Genomic DNA, 21,119 nt, shown 5'->3' with positions numbered 1-21,119 from the left:
AATGTCATTTTGGAAGATGAAAAACAAACAGCAAAGAATACAGCAAATGATATTGTCAGGAGAACGTACATACGACGGCTCAACTTCCAGTAAGCTTAACATCCATCGTGGGGAAAATGTTTGAGGGGCTATTGAGGGACTATATACAGGATTATGTGACAATAAATAGCATTATAAGTGACAGCCAGCACGGTTTTACTAAGGACAGAAGTTGTCAAACTAACCTAATCTGTTTTTATGAAGAGGTGAGCAGAAGTCTAGACAGAGGGGCCGCTGTGGATTTAGTGTTTTTAGACTTTGCAAAGGCATTTGACACTGTCCCCCATAGACGCCTAATGGGTAAATTAAGGACTATAGGTTTAGAAAATATAGTTTGTAATTGGATTGAGAATTGGCTCAAGGACCGTATCCAGAGGGTTGTGGTCAATGATTCCTTCTCTGAATGGTCCCCGGTTATAAGTGGTGTACCCCAGGGTTCAGTGCTGGGACCACTATTATTCAACTTATTTATTAATGATATAGAGGAAGGCATTAATAGCACTATTTCTATTTTTGCAGATGACACCAAGCTATGTAATATAGTTCAGACTATGGAAGATGTTCATGAATTACAGGCAGATTTAAACAAACTAAGTGTTTGGGCGTCCACTTGGCAAATGAAGTTTAATGTAGATAAATGTAAAGTTATGCATCTTGGTACCAACAACCTGCATGCATCATATGTCCTAGGGGGCGCTACACTGGCGGATTCACTTGTTGAGAAGGATCTGGGTGTACTTGTAAATCATAAACTCAATAACAGCATGCAGTGTCAATCAGCTGCTTCAAAGGCCAGCAGGATATTGTCGTGTATTAAAAGAGGCATGGACTCGCGGGACAGGGATGTAATAATGCCACTTTACAAAGCATTAGTGAGGCCTCATCTAGAATATGCAGTTCAGTTCTGGGCTCCAGTTCATAGAAAGGATGCCCTGGAGTTGGAAAAAATACAAAGAAGAGCAACGAAGCTAATAAGGGGCATGGAGAATTTAAGTTATGAGGAAAGATTGAAAGAATTAAACCTATTTAGCCTTGAAAAAAGAAGACTAAGGGGGGACATGATTAACTTATATAAATATATTAATGGCACATACAAAAAATATGGTGAAATCCTGTTCCTTGTAAAACCCCCTCAAAAAACAAGGGGGCACTCCCTCCGTCTGGAGAAAAAAAGGTTCAAGCTGCAGAGGCGACAAGGCTTCTTTACAGTGAGAACTGTGAATCTATGGAATAGTCACCGCAGGAGCCGTCACAGCAGGGACAGTAGATGGCTTTAAAAAAGGGTTAGATAATTTCCTAGAACAAAAAAATATTAGCTCCTATGTGTAGAAATTTTTCCTTCCCTTTTCCCTTCCCTTGGTTGAACTTGATGGACATGTGTCTTTTTTCAGCCGTACTAACTATGTAACTATGTAACTTTATAGAGAAGTATAAAATACTGCACTATCCGGACTTCTGTGTGACCCATGTGTTTTAGTCAGCGAGTCGACCTGTAATGGCGGAGTCCGGGCCAGAGAGGTCTACGGGAAGTTTATTAAGGACGTCATTTTTATGTGCATTTGTGGTTGCTAGTATCTAGATCGCCTTATCCGCAGGGATCCGGTGAGCACATCTTTTTGTCTTATACGCAATCGGATATCCCCCCCCCCTCCCCCACTCACAGGGGTCCATGATGTTGAGATATGCGGATGTTGGTGGTTGTGGTCCTTACACTGCAGAGCTGCCTTTCCTGTGCCTGTGGGTGACATGCTAAAAGCTCCCTATATCTCAGCTTCTGAGACCCATGTGCATTAAAGGGAAGGTGGCGCGGAAATTTTTTTTTTTAATATGTTATTGCTGTTATTATGTTATCAAAATACATTTTATTTGTTTTTGTGTTCTACTTTTTTCTCACTTTTACTTCTCTATGGGGGCTGCCATTTTTTTTTTTCATATCTGTATGTGTCGATTAACGACACATACAGAGATGGAATACGGCACATACATCCCCATAGAGAATGGGAACGGGAGCCGTTCCATTCACTATAGCGTACGCCGTCTGTGTGGGAACGGCTCATGCGTCGCTCCCACACAGACCAAAAGGACAGCCTTCGGCAGAGCGAAATTCGGCGCCATTTTCATGGGGAAGGGGACTACTTCCGGTCGCAGCTTCCGGCCATATGTTCAATGAAGCGAAGGTGCAAGGCAGAGGAGCGGAGGCAAGTTATGTTTGTGTATGTTAGTGTTATACTGTCTGATTACCACTGTATCTAATCCCCCTAGCACTGTGCAGTCGCTCAGAAAATGGCGGCACACAGTGTAGGAGGTTTGAAGATTCAAACCCTTCCTTCTCCTGGCACTAGCTAGAAGAAGGGAGGGGGGGATTGTGTGAGGACACTAGAGGAGAGTGTGTCCACCCCAAATTTGCAGCATAAAGCAATGAGGTTGCTTTACCACAGTGACCATGCTGCAATTTTGGGAATTGCTCCCTCTAGTGACCAGCACATGGAAATGTTATAAATTAGAATCTAATTTATAATATTTCCTGACTTGTGGAAAAATGAAAACAATGTGTAAATCACTCATATACTAACTGTTTAACTGAAAAAAAAATAAAAAAAAATTTCTAGCGACACATTCCCTTTAACTACAGTCACACCGGTTTTTGTTCTTTTTAGGCTTTGTGTTTGCATGACACTTGTAGCGTGGAAGAAACAAGGGATGGTTTCTAAGGCGCAATGCGTAATACAGTACCAGCATAGTCAATGAGATTCCAGGAAATCTCGTACACGCTGCTGTATTTTTCAGGACGGAAATTGACCTGCGGTGCGTTTTTTTAGAATCCGCAGCATGTCAATTTATCTTGCGTTTCCGCTTGTATCTGCCTAGTTCTGTGGAGAAATCACACCAAAATCTGCAGCATGAAAACGCATCGAAAAACACAGAAATTAGGTGCGGTTTTTACCTGCAAAACTTCCTGCGGTTTTGGTGCGTATTTTCCGCAACAAAATACACAACGCGTGCATGTAGCCTTAGGGTATTGTTCACACGGCTTATTTTCAGCAGTTTTTTGGGCTGAAAATACAGGGGCTGAACGCCCGTAGAAAAACACCGTAAAAAGTGCATGTCACTTCTTGAGACGTTTTTCATTGACTCAATAGAAAAACAGCTAAAAAAACGCAAGTTGCTTAAAAAACTGCTGTAGATCAGGGACTGTTTTCGCTTGAAAATAGCTCCGTATTTTACAGCCGCTTTTGCTTTGAACATTCGGTCTAGTATTCCCAACAGTAAAGAGGAGATATGACCTTCAATTCCAGAGGTGCTACCCTCATATCAATTTTTGGTCCTGCAATTTTCGTGCTCACTCTAGAAGTCAATTATACTGTTGCATGTCCAGCACACGCCGTAGCTGTCGATGGAAAGTTGTGCATCAGTTTTACAGCTCTATTTGAAAGGAGTCGCTCTAGAACAGTCATTGCCTATTTAATCATGTAGAAGCCAAGCTTCGTAGCCCTGGGGTAGCCACATCTAGCCATACATTTTCAGTATTACGTGTTGGGCATTTAAATGAATGACTCATCATGTAATCCATGGCCGGGCTGGGTCCACCGGGGAGGGAGCTCCTTTAAACGGCTCTCCTGCTTGGGCGTCTACTCTGAGCCAGAGCGGAGACCCTCCTCTAGAACATCCATATAGTCCATTTGGAAAGAAAAAAAGGTTCTCTTAGCAAGACAACCCTGTAAAAATGAGCCTGGTAGTGGTATGGACTGTATATTTGAAAATGTGCAAAAAAAAAAATTATGATTTTTGCACAACCACAATACGATAAACTGACACAAAAAAAAAGCTATAATAAATTACATCTTCCACCCAAACGGTCTATTACAAGCAGATAGTGTCAGGGAGCGGGCAAATACTTCATTGATTACTTCATTTTTAAGTCCACTACGAGAAACAAAAAAAGACAACCCTATATACAACCTTCATTTCTCAAGAGTTTGTTTTTTGTGTGTGTGTGGGGGGGGCTTTCTTTAAAAGTTCAAATTAAGAACAGATTTGACTGATAGATTCCCTTTAATGTGTTAAAATATTGCTTAAAATGAAAAATAAATAAATCTGTAACTTCAGTCCATAGTGTTATATATTGTATACATAGAGTGTTATCATATTGCCATGATCACTGGGTTATGAGAATTACCTTGCTGATATGACAATAAATGAGGAAAAAAAATAAAAATGGGGAGAAATACATATAAAACGGTGTCCTAGAAGAACTACCGGAAAATCACAAACAAACCCCCCATAACATGAAAACAAATATCTCTTATTCCTCGCCAAGCGATCAGTGGTCCAAGTTACAGGCCGGCTAAGGCTTCGTTCACATCTATGTCAGGGCTCCGTCCGGGCGTTCTGTTAGAACGGAACTCTGACTGAAACTATAGGTTTCCGTTTGCATCACCATTGATTTCAATGGTGACGGATCCGGTGCAAATGGTTTCCGATTGTCTTCCTTGTGTAAGGGTTCCGTCTTTTTGACGGAATGAATAGCGCAGTCGACTACGGTATTCATTCCGTCAGAATAACGGAACCCTTGCCCAACGGAGACAAACGGAAACCTATTGCACCAGATCCGTCACCATTGAAATCAATGGTGATGCAAACGGAAACCTATGGTTTCTGTTTGTTTCAGTCAGGGTTCAGTTCTAACAGGAAGCTCAGGTGGAACGCCTGGACGGATCCCTCTGCTTATGTTCCCGTGATAGTGATATCCCCAGCTCAATATTATCATAGGGACATTTATACTCCCTCAAACAGAACTGGATTCTAATTAGGCCTTTCAGCAGCCAGACTCCAGCTCCAGGAAGTGTTGTCATGGGGACACACACAGGAGCAGCTTCTCTTACTCAAGGGCTTGTATCGTCAACCTCTGGAATACAACACCGGAATAAGGTTTTTGGTTTTTTTAAATCTTCTTGTAGTTTTCCTCCTTATGATTTCCAAACAGATTTAAATTAAGTTAAAAATATTTAAGACGAAGAATCAAAATCACAACCTTTAAAAGATTCTTCCACCTCAGATTTTACCTCGCTGCGACAGTGAGGCTTCAGACTTATTCGTTGCCACAACTTCAATGATTCCGGAATGATAAATTCTATAAAAAAGTCCAATTGTTCTTACAAATGTTAAAATTAAGAGAGTCAGAGAATCAAATTAAATAATCGAATTAAAAAAGTGATGAATTAAAAGATGAAGACGTTCTGATAACTCTACAGATAGAAAAATCAAATAATCTGTCAGCGCGGAGGAACCTACGTGCCAGAACCACGGTCACTGAGGTCATCTGCCTGATCCCGGGTTTTGGTCCATTTAAGAACAGTCCATGGTAGGATCTGTGACATTGGCTTCTCAAAGCGGATCCTCTGAAAGTTAGTGACCCACCTGCTGGGAATGTGATCATGTGATCCGGAATCTTCTGAAATTCCATCTTTGATCCCAAAACAGTCCTTCAGGAAGTAGTCCTACTGCCGAGCGCTCCCGCATGAAGAGAAGAAACCACGAGGATGGAAACCCTCCCCCATTAGGCTCCAGCAGGTTATGCATCCAAACGCTGGATTTCCGGACGGCAGTCTACATCCCGCGACTCGCTACGTGCCCTCATGTAGTCGCTGGACTGACGCATGTTCTGGGATCTGCTGCCAGATTTCCATTTCCTGAATGCCAAGTAGGTGTTCACGGAATAGGAGATAGTGGCTAAAAAGCCAAAAACCTACAGAGGGGAAGGTGGAAGAAAATAAACAAAATCAAAAACTAGTGAGAACGCTGGAGTCATTTATCTCGTTACATTCTACCAAACCGGATGACGGCCAGATTGGTGCCCATAAGATTCTCAGTAAACAAAAAAAAAAAAAAAAAGAAGAGGACAAAATTTATAAAAGAAACTGATCATAGGGTATCCTGTTGCAGAGATCCCTAGTGATCAGCTGTGATCTGTGGGGACATCGAGCAACAAGTGTTCAATTATACTGCAGCACCACCACAGGGGAAATAAAGTATTACGATTGAAGTGTAATGCACGGGGATCCTCCAGAGTGCCGACATACTGTAGATAAGGATCCTAAGTGTGGAACCCTCCCTTATAAAACTCAAAATTCCTACAAAATAATAAAAAAAAGTTATTTTAAAAAGGTGGTCTGGTTTCTAACCCAGCTTTCTAAGACTCCTGAGAAAGAAAACTAAAGCACTATATTATACCCAAACTAGTCAGGACTCAAGGAAAGCTGGATGACATCTATAATTGGTCTGTATATGTCATCACCCAGCTTTCCAAGAACAGTTTAATTGTTGCTAACCTACAGACCATTTGATTGGGTACAGACAGGCAGGTTGTAACCATGGAGACTCAGATCTGCATAGGAGCTGTAGACACTAAACGTAGGAGATTTTTAACAGACTAATGGCAAACTGCGTGGTTTTTTTTTTTTTGCACAAAAGTGGACTTACCCTTTAAAAAGACCAATTTAGCGCGACTATATTTTTTGTGTCTATGGAATTAGAGGATTACTCACACAGCCACTAGGTGGCAGCAGACACCACGGTGTACTGCACATAAGACATCTGTTGTACTGGATATACACTCAGCATCTGTTGCCAAGTAACAGAATACTTCCAGAGTGCGGTTAACTATTAATGTACCAGAGTCAACAGGAAGACGTTCTATTGTGTTTGGCACAGGTACAAAATTGCCATTTTTCTAACTCATTATTGGATTGGTATACGACAGGTACACAAAATGCAAAGAAAACGCAACGTTTAATTGGAATAACTAGTGCTGCTATTACATGGTTGGGGAGAACCGATGCTGTAATTTAGATCAGAAGATGAGGCATTGGAAGGGTTAACATGCATTCCTTTTTGTCTTTTCATTGGAAAAACTTCAGAAAGTGATTCTTACCGCTGCAGAAATTTCCGCCCCAGATCTGTGGTTCAGGGATGCCAAAATTACAGAGGCGATGAAGAAAAACAGAGCGCTCAGCCCCGTGTTCACCAAATCCTAAAACAAAAAAAACGGACAATGAAAGGGAGGCATTTCTAACCAGGAAGCATTGTCCAACACAGCGCCCAAAATACGTGGGCAAACGTGGCAGGACAGGGCGTCAGCGGGCTTTCATGCCGGAATTTGTCCTTCTAGCGACCATGCAAGTACTAAAATCAGTCAATAAATGAATTGCAGATTAATCAGATATCCAGTACATGGATGGTTTGGTTTTGAGAACACTTTTTGATGCCCACTTAGGGCACATTTGATGATGGATTGCAGCGGGCATCACATTCATACTTCTAGCCTGGACTCGGATGTGTAGGGCCACCATTTACAGTGACCTCTATAGGAAGAACATGGCTGTAATACGGCCCCCGAGTGCCTGCTGCTTGTTTAGAAACGTACAAGACGACTGAAAACCTATTGCGCAACCCAAAAATATTTTCACACGCCATTAAAACCGCCTGCCGCCTATTGCTAGCGCTTGCTGTAAGCTCCTGGGTTAAGTTATCTACAGGAGAGGCCCCAACAGGAAGCAGACATGTCACCCATTATATTCATGAACCGGCTGGGACAATAAATCCCAGAGAGCCCATCACAAAACCCACAGCCCCCCCCCCCAGTTACAAGGAGCACAACCAAACGCACTGACATGCGTTCTCATCCACATAAGGGAACATTACACCAAGGAGATGGGGCAGAAAGAGAAGGAAACACCCCCCCCCCCCTCACACACAGACCCCCGTCCCAAGACGCCAAATCCTTCCGCAGGCGACAGGAATATTACACAGATTCCTCAGCGCAGACATGTGAACGCTCCCACATCACAGGCACCGGCGCTCAGCTGACAATGGCAATCAAAGACAAGTCAGCAGATTTCCTGAGGCGGCCGCCCTGCGCCTCATCCCTCTCCCTGCAAGAACAGAACCAAATGTACTGCAGACCTCCTGCCCAACATCTGGGCCGGCAGCAGAGGTTCTGTGTAAACACATCTTGGGATTATTTCGATGTTCAGGGTCCTCCCAGACAGCACATATAACATTTATGGAGAACACAGGACCTGCTCACGTTTTGTAACGTATTAGGGGCCTTGTTACCTATAGCAACCAATCAGTGTCTACAGGTTATGCCTCCTGTGCAGTTTAGGAAATGAAAGCTCAACTCTGATTGGCTGAGACAGTGCTGATAGATAATGGCCTAGGTGTCGGCGCTACAGCAGGGGCAGTGAATGCTTATGTAGAACACATCCGTATGTATGGATGGATGTCACATCCGTATGTATGGATGGATGTCACATCCGTATGTATGGATGGATGTCACATCCGTACGTACAACAGTGCAGAGAGGCAGCCATAGACTCCCTCCAATACCATAGACCAACTCTGAGAAAACAGTAAGGTAAGAATCACTAATATGTAGCCAACTACAAATTTATAGCACATCCACAGGATATAAAATGTTTGATAGGTGGGGGTCCCACATGTATCGGGCGAATGGGTTCACTGACGGCAGCATGTGGAGGAAACCAAATGTAGAGCGAGACGTGTGCGGGGCTTTCTCCATTGAAGCCTATTGGAGTTACAGAAACAAGAAAGCCCTTTGGTGCCCCCTTTAAGCAGCCGCTTTGTATTGCTGAACGACGGTCAGAGGACTCCGGTTTTCCTGGGGAGATGCCACTAAATGTCTGTAGTTGGAATACCCCTTTAAAAGTCGAGTGAAATGGCAAATAACACGTGACTGGACACAGCCACCAATGCCACATGAGCCGCTTAGGCCACTATACACAGTGGTCAGGAGTGTGGGGAAGGATTCCTAAGCACTCACCGTCAGGATCCAGTTGATGTGAGGGACTCGTTCATGTAGGGACAAGCTGAACATGAGCAGCAGAACACCGGTCACCACGAACGCGCTGCAGCTGACAAACTCGAAGAAATACAGGCCTTCACACGGCGAGCACTCCATTATAGTCTCAATGCAGATGAAAGCGAGGAGAGCCAAGACCTAGGAGGGCAAAAACACAAAACGTACTTAGACGTAGAGCTTGTGTGCATATACACTGACGAGACGAACCCCAGAAACTATACACCCGATACACGAACACCCCACCGTCTATGGCAAAACACGCTCCCAAATAGGATTACAAGTATGGTCGCGATTTAAAGACATCTCAACATATTCAGAACCTAGAAGACTTGTATGATACATTATTCAAAGCCCTATTTGTCCTCAACTGATCAGCCCACCCCATGGCTCTCATCCGTCATGATGGGTCCAGTGCTTGAGACCATCTGAGGGTTGACCCTCCCATGCAAAACCATTAACGCAATAATGGGGGGGTAATTGATATACATATATATATATATACACACACACACACACACACACACACACACACACTACCGTTCAAAAGTTTAGGGTCACTTAGAAATGTCCTTATTTTTGAAAGAAAAGCTGTTTTTTTCAATGAAGATAACATTAAATGAATCAGAAATACACTCTATACATTGTTAATGTGGTAAATGACTATTCTAGCTGCAAACGTCTGGTTTTTAATGCAATATCTACATAGGTGTATAAAGGCCCATTTCCAGCAACCATCACTCCAGTGTTCTAATGGTACATTGTGTTTGCTAACTGTGTTAGAAGGCTAATGGATGATTAGAAAACACTTGAAAACCCTTGTGCAATTATGTTAGCACTGCTGTAAACAGTTTTGAGCTAGTTGAGAATCTGGAGCTTTACATTTGTGGGTTCGATTAAACTCTCAAAATGGCTAGAAAGAGAGAGCTTTCATGTGAAACTCGACAGTCTATTCTTGTTCTTAGAAATGAAGGCTATTCCATGCGAGAAATTGCCAAGAAACTGAAGATTTCCTACAACGGTGTGTACTACTCCCTTCAGAGGACAGCACAAACAGGCTCTAACCAGAGTAGAAAGAGAAGTGGGAGGCCCCGCTGCACAACTGAGCAACAAGACAAGTACATTAGAGTCTCTAGTTTGAGAAATAGACGCCTCACAGGTCCTCAACTGGGAGCTTCATTAAATAGTACCCACAAAATCCAGTCTACAGTGAAGAGGCGACTCTGCGATGCTGGCCTCCAGGGCAGAGTGGCAAAGAAAAAGCCATATCTGAGACTGGCTAATAAAAGGAAAAGATTAATATGGGCAAAAGCCACAGACATTGGACAGAGGAAGATTGGAAAAAAGTGTTATGGACAGACAAATCGAAGTTTGAGGTGTTTGGATCACACAGAAGAACATTTGTGAGACGCAGAACAACTGAAAAGATGCTGGAAGAGTGCCCGACGCCATCTGTCAAGCATGGTGGAGGTCATGTGATGGTCTGGGGTTACTTTGGTGCTGGTAAAGTGGGAGATTTGTACAAGGTAAAAGTGATTTTGAATAAGGAAGGCTATCACTCCATTTTGCAACGCCATGACATACCCTCTGGACAGCGCTTGATTGGAGCCAATTTCATCCTACAACAGGACAATGACACAAAGCACACCTCCAAATTATGCAAGAACTATTTAGGGAAGAAGCAGGCAGCTGGTATTCTATCTGTAATGGAGTGGCCAGCGCAGTCACCAGATCTCAACCCCATAGAGCTGTTGTGGGAGCAGCTTGACCGTATGGTACGCAAGAAGTGCCCATCAAGCCAATCCAACTTGTGGGAGGGGCTTCTGGAAGCATGGGGTGAAATTTCTCCCGATTACCTCAGCAAATTAACAGCTAGAATGCCAAAGGTCTGCAATGCTGTAATTGCTGCAAATGGAGCATTCCAAGACCAAAGCAAAGTTTGAAGGAGAAAAATTATTATTTCAAATAAAAATCATTATTTCTAACCTTGTCAATATCTTGACTATATTTTCTAGTCATTTTGCAACTCATTTGATAAATATAAGTGTGAGTTTTCATGGAAAACACAAAACTGTCTGGGTGACCCCAAACTTTTGAACGGTAGAGTGTGTGTGTGTGTGTGTGTGTGTGTATATGTATATACACACACACACACACACACACACAGCTGAAACTGCACCAAATTTATAAAAATGGCGCACATTGTATGATAAATTTGGTGCAACGTTTTTTTATGCCACCTAATGATTGGCACACTTTACATAATTTTGCACATAAAATAACATGGCGTTAATCAATCTGGTGCAGTTTACGACTCCTGAGCCACGTCTATTTTTCTAGACACTTTAAAAAACTCAAGGGAGTTATAAATAGTGTTTAAAACCTAATAAATTTGGCACATGCGACTTTTTTGCACATTTTGCTTCGTAAATATCCCTCACTATGAGCATTGCACTTTGTTCCAGTGTACACAGGCCGCTCTCCATTACCTAATGCACTTTGTAATTCACAAAATTTGCAGCCAGTAATCGCCCCCCCCCCCCATTCACCAAAGATGGGGGGGGGGGGAAATTCTTCTTTTGCACTCCTTATAAATAATCTATGGTCTGCCTTTAAGAAAGACCTCCCCGAGGATTCTCCATCACTAAGAATTAAGGTTCCCAGATGAAGGAAGCGAGAAGTTAATATTTCCCGTTTGGAGTGTCGGAAAGGATAAATCACAGCGCGGAGCGACCAGACTCCCACCCGGCATCTACTAAACTGGGAGCACCGAAGTATGAAATAACGCAGCAGAGCATACAATAGACGGGTACGGCTTCATATCATACAGGAGGAGGGGAAGGAACCATTACTGGGCTGCTTCAGGTTACAGGTGGACGACGACCGAAGGCGGAGGAAACAGAAGCGCCCATGAAGCTTCATGTAGAGTATGAAATAGAAAAGAGTCTGGAACGTGTGGATCTCCAGGTGTTGCAAGACTACAAACTCCAGCATGCCAGGACCACAATGGTGGGAGTTGTAGTTTGACAACAACTGGAGAGCCACAGGTTACAGAAGGGGTTTATTTATATCAGGCCCTGGACCTAGTACAGCCTATAAGCTAGTTTCCTTACTTAAAGGGGTATTCCTTCAATTTACATTTATCACCGATACACAGGATAGGTTAGAAGTGTCTGATCGCTGGGCCCCCCCCCCACGATCACTAAAATGGGGGTCCCAAACTTCACCTTACTCGTCAAAGCACAATCGCAGAGAGGAGGAGTACAGTGCTCAGCTGTTTCCATCAGCCCCATAGACATCGAATGGGGTGGCAGGGCCCCTGCTCAACAGCACTCCATTCAAGCTCCTCATTGGATTCAGGACCCCCCCCCCCCCCCCCCGTTCTAGTGATCAGTGGGTCCTTCTAGCCTGTGGATAGGTGATAAGTGTCAATTGTGGGAAAACCCCTTTAAGGAAACAGTGTGCCACGCCGGTAGTACTAGATACGCTGCTACCATTCACCATGCTACTTAAGGTGCCCATACAATTAAGGGGAGCTCCGACAATAGACTGAAGATCATATCCTATGGATATGCAGTAAATAAGACGTGTAGCTGGGTTAGCCAAGAGGTTTTGAAAGCTGCTCATATCAATAATGCTACTAAATATCACTTAAGGGGTTGCTGAGAATTAGAAAAACATGGCTGATTTCTTCTAGGAACAGCGCCACACCTGTACACAGCTTGTGTGTGGTATTACAGTCCAGCTCCATTTACTTCAATAGAATGGAGCTGCAATACCAGACAGAACCCATGGACAGGTGTGGCACCACTTGTGCAAGAAAGCAGCCATGTTTTTCTGAACCTCTACAACCCCTTTAAACCACTGTATAAAAAGGCAGATGCACTGCAGACCAGGATTTCACAAGTTCAGCCGCTGCCGAGAAAATTATTTATAGCTGCAATAAACATTTCCAACATAAACAGCAAATACAGCAGAAAAATGTATAGGCACGAGAATGATGACTGGGGGGGGGGGGGTTACATGTACAAAGCAAGGACACGTCAATGCCAAGGATGGAGTATATTTTTGTTGTTTGGGTCCCTCAGTAAAATCTTGATCCAGCCGTTGTATGACTACAACTCTCAGCATGCCCAGACAATCCTGGGACTGTCAAGGTATGCCGAAAAGTTTTTCAAAAGCTTGAGAAAGAGGACCACAGGCGGAGACCACTTCTTCAGAGAAGGGCTTTAAGTTTGGGAAAGGCTCTATCCCATTTTGGTACAATTAGGTCCAAACTATTGAACCGATTGTTGACAGAGTTTGGTTTGGAAGAACTTGAGAATCTGCAGGCGGGCCTGACCACGACTCCAGAGATCACCTACAGGACAAACTAAAACATCAATGGTGGCCCAAGAATCATCAGCCAACCTCACAAATGACGCCAACCCCATAGTCACGTTTGGAAATCTGGTGGAGAACAAGCGGTGACCTACTTCTTTATGGCCATGGTTTTGGAGTGTAACGTTCAGGTGGCCACAGATCATGGACCACGCAGTGTATACATGGCCAGGACTATCCACATCAACATAGAATATGGTCACAAGATACTTCTTCCTTTACTAAATATATCGTCAGCCAAATAAACAGAACCGGTGCAGCAGTATATGGAGAGAAGCGGCGGCGGGGTAACAAATGTGACGCTTCTGACAACATAATTACAGGTTTCCTTCCTTCTCAGAGAATTAATAGACCATACACTGTAAACAAACTGCAAGAAAAGTTATTTATAACCCATCTCCTGCTCCCACATCACCGGAGGAGGGAAGGATACTGGGTCCTGTAGGGACTTATGATCCCCGTTGAGAAATGTGCTCTAGGTTTCTCCATAGGGATCAGCAGATCAGTTTCTAGGTGTCCCTGATAAAATATTATAATGAAAAAGAAATATCCAGCAAAATAGGAGAGCATGAAACCATAACCAACATGACCGGGCCTTGAAAATTAGATTTTTCTGAGTTGGACTAAGACATATATTCTGATATTATCTGTGGCACTCTGTGTAAATGATTGGGGGCTCTTTGTAGAGTTCCCACCCCGTAAATCATAAAAAGATGGACTCCAGCACTCCGTGGTTTTAAGTTGCGGCATTCTTTTAATCAGAAAAGGGCAAAGGAACTTGTGCAACGTTTCGGCCTTTAATTGTGACCTTTATCAAACCCCATTGCCGCTGTCTAGAAGATGAGACTGCTGAGTAATGTAGCGCTAGGGATCGGTAATGATCACCCTCACTGCGCCCATCACTGGTGATCATTACCGATCCCTAGCGCTACATTATCTAGCAATCTCATCTTCTAGACAGCGGCAATGGCGTTTGATAAAGGTCAGAATTAAAGGCCGAAATGTTGCACAAGTTCCTTTGCCCTTTTCTGATTAAAAGAATGCCGCAACTTAAAACCACGGAGTGCTGGAGTCCATCTTTTTATAAGTAGACATGTAGTTTGTACTTTCTATACTGAAAAGTGAATCTTCAGTTTAACACATCATTGATTCAACGTTCTGTGCAGGTTGCTTTATTGTTGTCGGTTTTCCCTGATACAAAGCTACGAATCTTCTGCATAGGTAGTTAAATAATAGTATTCGGACTGCCTGCAGCCACCACTGGAGGGCGCTTACTGCATATAATTTTATTGAAAAGTTTAATCAACTTGTCCAACCATTAATTATTTTTTTGAAATGGCGCTAAAACAGAAGCAGTAATACGGTTCTTCCTGCTCCAGCGATAAAGTGCCGACACGACATGTGACCGCTGTAGTCAACCACTGGCTGCAGCGGTGACCTCAGTGATGTCAACAGGTCATCGCTGGATCAGAAAGAACAGAGACCGACAGGGGAACAGGGAGCGAGCAGCAGGGGATGGATCATGTGACTATTAATGCTTTTGATTATTGACACAAGGGCGAGCAGTATTAAAACATTTTTTAGGAAGTTCGACAACCGCACGTAGGGCCAATTATCCCCTAGTAGTGGCGGTAGGAAGACAATGTTATCATTTGGAGCTTTGTATCAGGAGAAACAGAGCTCAATACGATATATGGAGAGATTAGATTAGGATTTTGGGTGTATAAGAAAAATGGCATTCGATGGGGGGCAGGGGGTATTCACTTAGTTTACGTGTGTCTGCAGACCGATGCCCCCTACAAGAACGTACCCACGTATGACCAGAGGGGTCTCCAGTAGGCACAGGTCATAGGAGACCCATCTGCATATATCATCCTCATCACATATGTTTATACTTGCCCCTCAGCTGTTTGCAGGTTTCCCAACAAGTCACCTTTTAAGTAGATCATGCTCATCTTTCGCAGGGCGTTCACTTATCTGGTGAAGTCTTATATGTCGGGTGCCTTAGGCCAACTTCAGACAATACAGCGAGAGATCTGATCGGGGTGTCGGCTGAATGATCAGCCATTCATGGTCTTGAGGACTACATCACCCCCAGACACCTCAAGTGAAAGTCCCATCATCTGCAGCTTATGTCAGACACATCCTGTAGGGTGCATGCGGGCATCGGCTTATCCTGGTGCTGAAGCTTTGCCACGTTTGGTGTCGACCTATACAATGCTCGTCACAGCGGCCGTATTCTCATGCTCCGGTAACATGATCCGCAGTGAGAGTTCCCTACCTAGTCTTTGTTGTCTTTTTAGAAGGTTAAATAAGGAGCCGCCTCACTCAGTGCCAATGTAAACTCCTCAGAGGTGTTGGAATACAGAGGATTTCAGTTTATAACACTGAAGAAGGAGTTTCTGCCGCAAAGAAAACGGTTTTAAAGGAATGTCCAAAATATACAACGAATATAAATGAGATATATATATATATATATATATATATATATATATGGGAAAAGTTTGGACAATATCTTGCTAATCCTCTAATGTCCCGAGGATACATTGTGTTATGCCCAAGGGGTGGAGCATGACAAAGATTCTCTATTTTGAAGTTTGTCATGCACCGCCCCCTCTGACCCTGCACTAGGCAGTTGTAGTTGACAGCGCTGGACTGGGGGTGGTCCAGATCAGGAGGCAGCCATTGGACACCCTGTTTGATGCTGCACCTCTGTCCCTATAAACTAGATTACACAGATGTATATAGGATGAATTCTGCTTTGAATAGTTGGCTAAAGCCAGGGTCACACCAGGGTTTTTGGGCGTTTTTTACCTCAGGTGAGATTATGCGTCAGGTGCTGGCCAAGACAAAGATTTTGTTTTTGGAGAAAAAAAAAACAAAAAACCGGAGACATCACGAGGCGTCATCTAATATGAGCCACCAGGACCCGATTAGTGACTAGAGGAGGATGTTGACAATCTTCAGGTCTTGACCATGACACGTGTAGACACAGTCTTGGAATTTGGCACAAGATTAATGCGTTGCTTCTGAGAGCAAGGAAACCGGGCACGAGCTCCTAGATGAATCCAACAACACATTCCTCAGTCTGGGCCGCTCTTCGCCTCGTTCAACCACAAGCCATTTATTTCTGGAACGGAGAACGTTTTCTTCCTCCAGCTGCTGGAGAATTTCTCGCTGACTTGTCTATATCTTAAGTGCACAGACAGCGACTTCCTGTCACAGAAGTTACTGGTCATACCAAGTCAATCCTAAAAACCTACAGCAGCAAAAGCTCAGCATCCGAGGACTGGAGGGGATGCTCAGCACATTCCAGGGTTGTGGTCCAGACAGGGATTTGTCAGGAGGGACGGCTGGTTCCTTTACCTGCAGACACACGTCTAATGCCTAACGCACATGTCGTTTTTTTTGTCCGTGTGCTATCCGCAAATCTGCCGATAGCACCAGGACCCAGCGCACACAAATGTAATGTTCACTGATCCGTGTGTGTGGGGGGGGGGGGGGGGGGGGGTCGCAAAGACTCAGGACATGTCATTTTACTGTCCGTATTTGCAGCACACTCACCCCCAGAAGTCTATGGGACCGTGAATATTACGGACATCATACGGGTTGCCGTCCATGTGTCGCAATTACGGATACATCGCCAAGCAACGCCAGGGAATTGGCTCCTGAACGATCACGTGACATCAATTCCAGCCTCTTTTTTCTTTGCGAATCTGTGAATACTGATGACACACAGATGTTTGTGGACGAACGGACTGCAAATATGGACAACGGATCCGTGGTTCTGCGGACCACACGGTTGTGTGCATTAGGCCTTATAGCTCCGTACAGAGAAGCAGCGTAAATTAGTGATTTGCAACCTGTGACTTAACTGCGGTTGTAAAACTACAACTCCTAGCATGTCCTGATAGGCAGAAGAGGGGGAGCAGGGGTGGATCAATAATGTTGATTTTAGGATTTCATGGTGGACATTGCTTAGAAACGGCTGAATAGAAATATAGTTTAAACTATTTAAAGAGGTTTACCCAGGAATATGATTTATCCTATATCCACAGGATAAGTGATAAACATTAGATCATTGGCGGTCAGACTGCTGGGACCCCACCAATCACTAGAACGGGGAACCCACCAAATCACTAGAACAGGGGACCCCACCAAATCACTAGAACAGGGGACCCCACCAAATCACTAGAACTGGGAACCCACCAAATCACTAGAACTGGGAACCCACCAAATCACTAAAACGGGGAACCCACCAAATCACTAGAACGGGGAACCCACCAATCACTAGAACAGGGGACCCCACCAAATCACTAGAACGGGGAACCCACCAATCACTAGAACGGGGAACCCACCAATCACTAGAACGGCGACCCCATGTTTCTTCACTAGGACAGCAGCGGTGAAGAGGATTTTTATTAATTCTCGGCTACTTCATATATCTCCTGTTCATTTCAGCTATCCCAATGAGAAAGGATGGAGGACACAGTTCACACATTCAGGCGATTTGTAGGGTCCCAGTGGTCAGACTTCCCCCCCCGATCTATCATTCTATGGTGGCCATGGAACTTAAAGGGGTCCTCTGGAACTTAAACATTGATGGCCTATCCTCAGGATACGTTTTCAATGTTTGATCGTGGGGGGGGGGGGGTGTATACGAGTGCCGCAGCCCCTTCATTGTTAAACACAGGCACAGCAGCTTGCCCCACGGGTGGCTATGCCGGGTACTGCAGCTCGCCTCATTGAAGTGCTGATCAGCAGGGGTCCCATAGATCAGACCTTCACCGATCAAACACTGATGGCCAGTCCTAAAAGCATAGGCCATCAGTGTTTAAGTCCTGGAGAACCCCTTTAACAGCGATGGTTCAGGGGATTAACTTCAGCTCAGCGATCCAGTCATCTTTTGCATTGCCGACGGGTTGTAGTTCTGACTGTAAAGAGACCCCTCAAAACGCGGCTTCCCACACACACAATCCCGGACACAAGAAGGAATTTGCTTTCATCATAATCTGTAATTGTTACATTTTTGTAACCAGGGAACGAGTGGAGTTAATCTACGGCGTATTCATCATTGGACGAAACCAGGAATGCGAGCACCATATGTTTCGTGTCTGACCTTTACGAAGGGCAAAGAGTTCACAAGCGCAATCTAAATACAAGCACGCAGCACCAACCAGGATCTGGTAACCTGGCCAACTACACCAGTCAACGTATGTGTCCGCCAAACCACAGGTGGTTCATACCAACCAAGACAAGGGCTACATGGCTGCCCGCACCAACCCACGGCATCACACCCAACGAGGCTGCCCAGCTCTAATGTCCTGGTAGGTCAAGTGGTCCACCCTGCAGAAAACTGATGAAGAACTATCAGTAGTGATGCAGAAAAACGTCTGCCCGGACATTTGGTCTTTACCTGTGTCCTATCCGAAGACTTGCCATCTTGTAAGATGTTGGGCATTTCCTTCACAGTCGGTGTGTGGCGGGTGATCATTTCTGGTAAAGGTTTCTAATCTCTAAAATCTTGGGTTCCAGCACAAACAGAAAAAAAATAAAGTTGCAAAGCTAGTACCCAACACAGCATCACACTGGACCATGAGGCAGTGAATGGTACTGCAGTTTAGCCCCACTTGAATGAAGCTTAGCTGCAGCACAAGACAAACTGGTGTGTCAGTTATTACAATGAAGTGGCTAAATTACTCGGCCCGGCGCTCCTCCTCCCCTCTCACAGCAACTGCAGCATCACCCCCTCCTCCCCTTCAGATACCGAAGACATTTTTTCATAGACTTCCTTTACAGACAATCTGACACGACAGAGTTGTAGTTTCACATATACTACTGATTTATGGAGGATAAGAAGAAGAAGAAACAAGTCTACGTCCAGCTTTAGAGTTCCATCAACCATTTCCGCAACAACAACAGTTTGTGACATTGCGGATGTCCACGTCCTATCTCCTGGAGTTGTCCTGCTCAGCCATGGTCTATATTCAGCAGTTTTTTAGTTCTATTCGTTTCTGGAAGAGCTGGGTGACAACTAATACAGCGGCCATTAATGCTCCCAGAATGGTCACCCAACTAAAAGGAGCCCGGAACAGCAGATCTACCCAATAATATAGAAACGTCATTACAGAACTGGCCACAGCCGCCATTCAGTAGGTTATTACCCAGCTTTCCAAAATTCAGAAGAGTCAGACGACCTCGATTTACTAGGGATTTTTATTTTAAGGAAATGCCCTTTAAAGCTGATGAGCACAACATTCACTTCTTCCTTTCTCCACCAGTAGAACAGATCTAATTCCAGTTTCTCCTTCCTCCACCAGCACAGACACCAGTCACGAGGGTTGTGAAGGACAACACCTGATCACTGCTCCAGGGTTACCGTCCTATACTCCTATGAGGGCCAATGACCTCAGTGACAAATAAAAGGGCGCCGCAGTAGAAAGCGGAGGTCACAGGGTAAACTAGGACGCTGGCACTGCCCCTTATCACAGCATCAGGGCGGCCGCAGACCATACAGCATTTATATGCGCCCATTACATGTTAATAAGCGGGCACTGGTGATATCATCTGGGTGGCATACATTATAATACATTGGGGCACGGCTGCATACAAAGTCACAAGACTCCCTGGTAACAAGTCTAGATAAGATAAGTGACAATACAACCCCCAGAGGTTGTCACCCAGCTTTCCTACAGCCCAGAATGCAAGTCTGCCTAGTTATATGACTGCAAAACTATGCAGATGTGCCATTCAGGAGTCTGGGAAAGCTGGCTGTCACCCAGCTGTACTAGAAACAATGGTGAGGTGACTGAGTATAGGGGGATGTTACCCCTTATTTTAGGGGCGGGGGGGGGGTTTAAATGTTACATGCAATGAATCAATCATGCATAGTAATACATCCATCAATGGGTAATGATCCCTGCATGCCCCCTCCTCCAGCCCTGCCCCCCAACACTCACCACTTGGCTGCACTTCAGGACCCCATAGATTGATCCGATGTACTGCACATCACAGTGGACGCCCCTCCAGCCCCGGTTCTGTCTCACTGGCTCGGTGGTCGGCTGGTAAGGGCTGCTGGCCCCGGACACCATGGAGGCTGTAGATGCCTCCGCTTCAAAGCCATCCATGTCCTCTGCCACTCTCATGCCTGGGGCTCCAGGAGCGGATTAGTGCTGGGGGCCACAATTCATGGCGAGGGGCAGTTTTCACACCAAGACACTGTGCAGCCCCGGGATTAGGAGCCCCACATGTCAATCATCCATGCAGCAACCTGTAGCGCCGCGACCACCAGACAGCACCGTGCAGGGCGCAGTCCCGGAGCTCCACACCCCCCTCCGCTAGTGTCGGGATGTGCTTCGCCGCTGCTCCGTGCAGTCCTGGGCCCCGGCTCTCTCCGCGGTGACGCGCAACTAGAAGCGTGATCCCGACACAGACGCGCTCTGCAGGTAAAACTGCGCCCCGGCCAATCATAGGCGAGGCTCTTTGTGACGTCACGGGTAGGATCATTACTATAGCTCCGCCCATACGCCCCAAGTGCGACTCCTTCCCTGCTATGCCCTGCCAGTGGGTAGCTGGCGGTACTTCTGGTGATGGCATGTTCTGCCAGGTTCTAGCGCTGCTACAGTACAAGTCTCTCCATAACTAATCATTCTAATAATAGTTATAACAAGACAGCAGGGCAATGGAACTCCACTTCAAGGCTATTTTCACACGGCAAACAAAAAAACGTCTGTAAAGTACAGAGCTGTTTTCAAGCGAAAACAGCCCCTGATTTTCAGCCGTTTTTTAAGCAACTTGCGTTTTTTACATCCGTTTTTGGAGC

At 44.9% G+C, this 21,119-nt stretch overlaps 1 protein-coding gene across 1 annotated transcript; it reads right to left on the bottom strand.

The window, feature by feature from the left end:
- Positions 1–1,459: 1,459 nt before the first annotated feature.
- Positions 1,460–20,763, bottom strand: CMTM4 (CKLF like MARVEL transmembrane domain containing 4). Its single transcript, XM_075838635.1, has 4 exons — positions 20,257–20,763; positions 8,882–9,058; positions 6,971–7,069; positions 1,460–5,785 (listed from the first exon to the last, which is right to left on the bottom strand). The coding sequence occupies exons 1-4, from the start codon at positions 20,440–20,442 to the stop codon at positions 5,612–5,614; spliced, it is 636 nt and encodes a 211-aa protein (XP_075694750.1). The 5' UTR covers positions 20,443–20,763; the 3' UTR covers positions 1,460–5,611.
- Positions 20,764–21,119: the final 356 nt, after the last annotated feature.

Source organism: Rhinoderma darwinii, chromosome 9 (genome assembly GCF_050947455.1).
Source record: "Rhinoderma darwinii isolate aRhiDar2 chromosome 9, aRhiDar2.hap1, whole genome shotgun sequence".
Classification (NCBI taxonomy): Eukaryota; Metazoa; Chordata; class Amphibia; order Anura; family Rhinodermatidae; genus Rhinoderma; species Rhinoderma darwinii.
This window is presented reverse-complemented; position numbering and strand designations above follow the sequence as displayed.

Bases quoted from the DNA above. Each gene is read 5' to 3' on its own strand.
- CMTM4 (XM_075838635.1), bottom strand. From the start codon at position 20,442: ATGAGAGTGGCAGAGGACATGGATGGCTTTGAAGCGGAGGCATCTACA. The intron at 7,070-8,881 runs GTGAGTGCTTAG...TTTTTGTTTTAG, and splicing joins ACATCAACTGGATCCTGACG to GATTTGGTGAACACGGGGCT. The intron at 5,786-6,970 runs GTAAGAATCACT...TCCCCTCTGTAG, and splicing joins GGGCGGAAATTTCTGCAGCG to GTTTTTGGCTTTTTAGCCAC.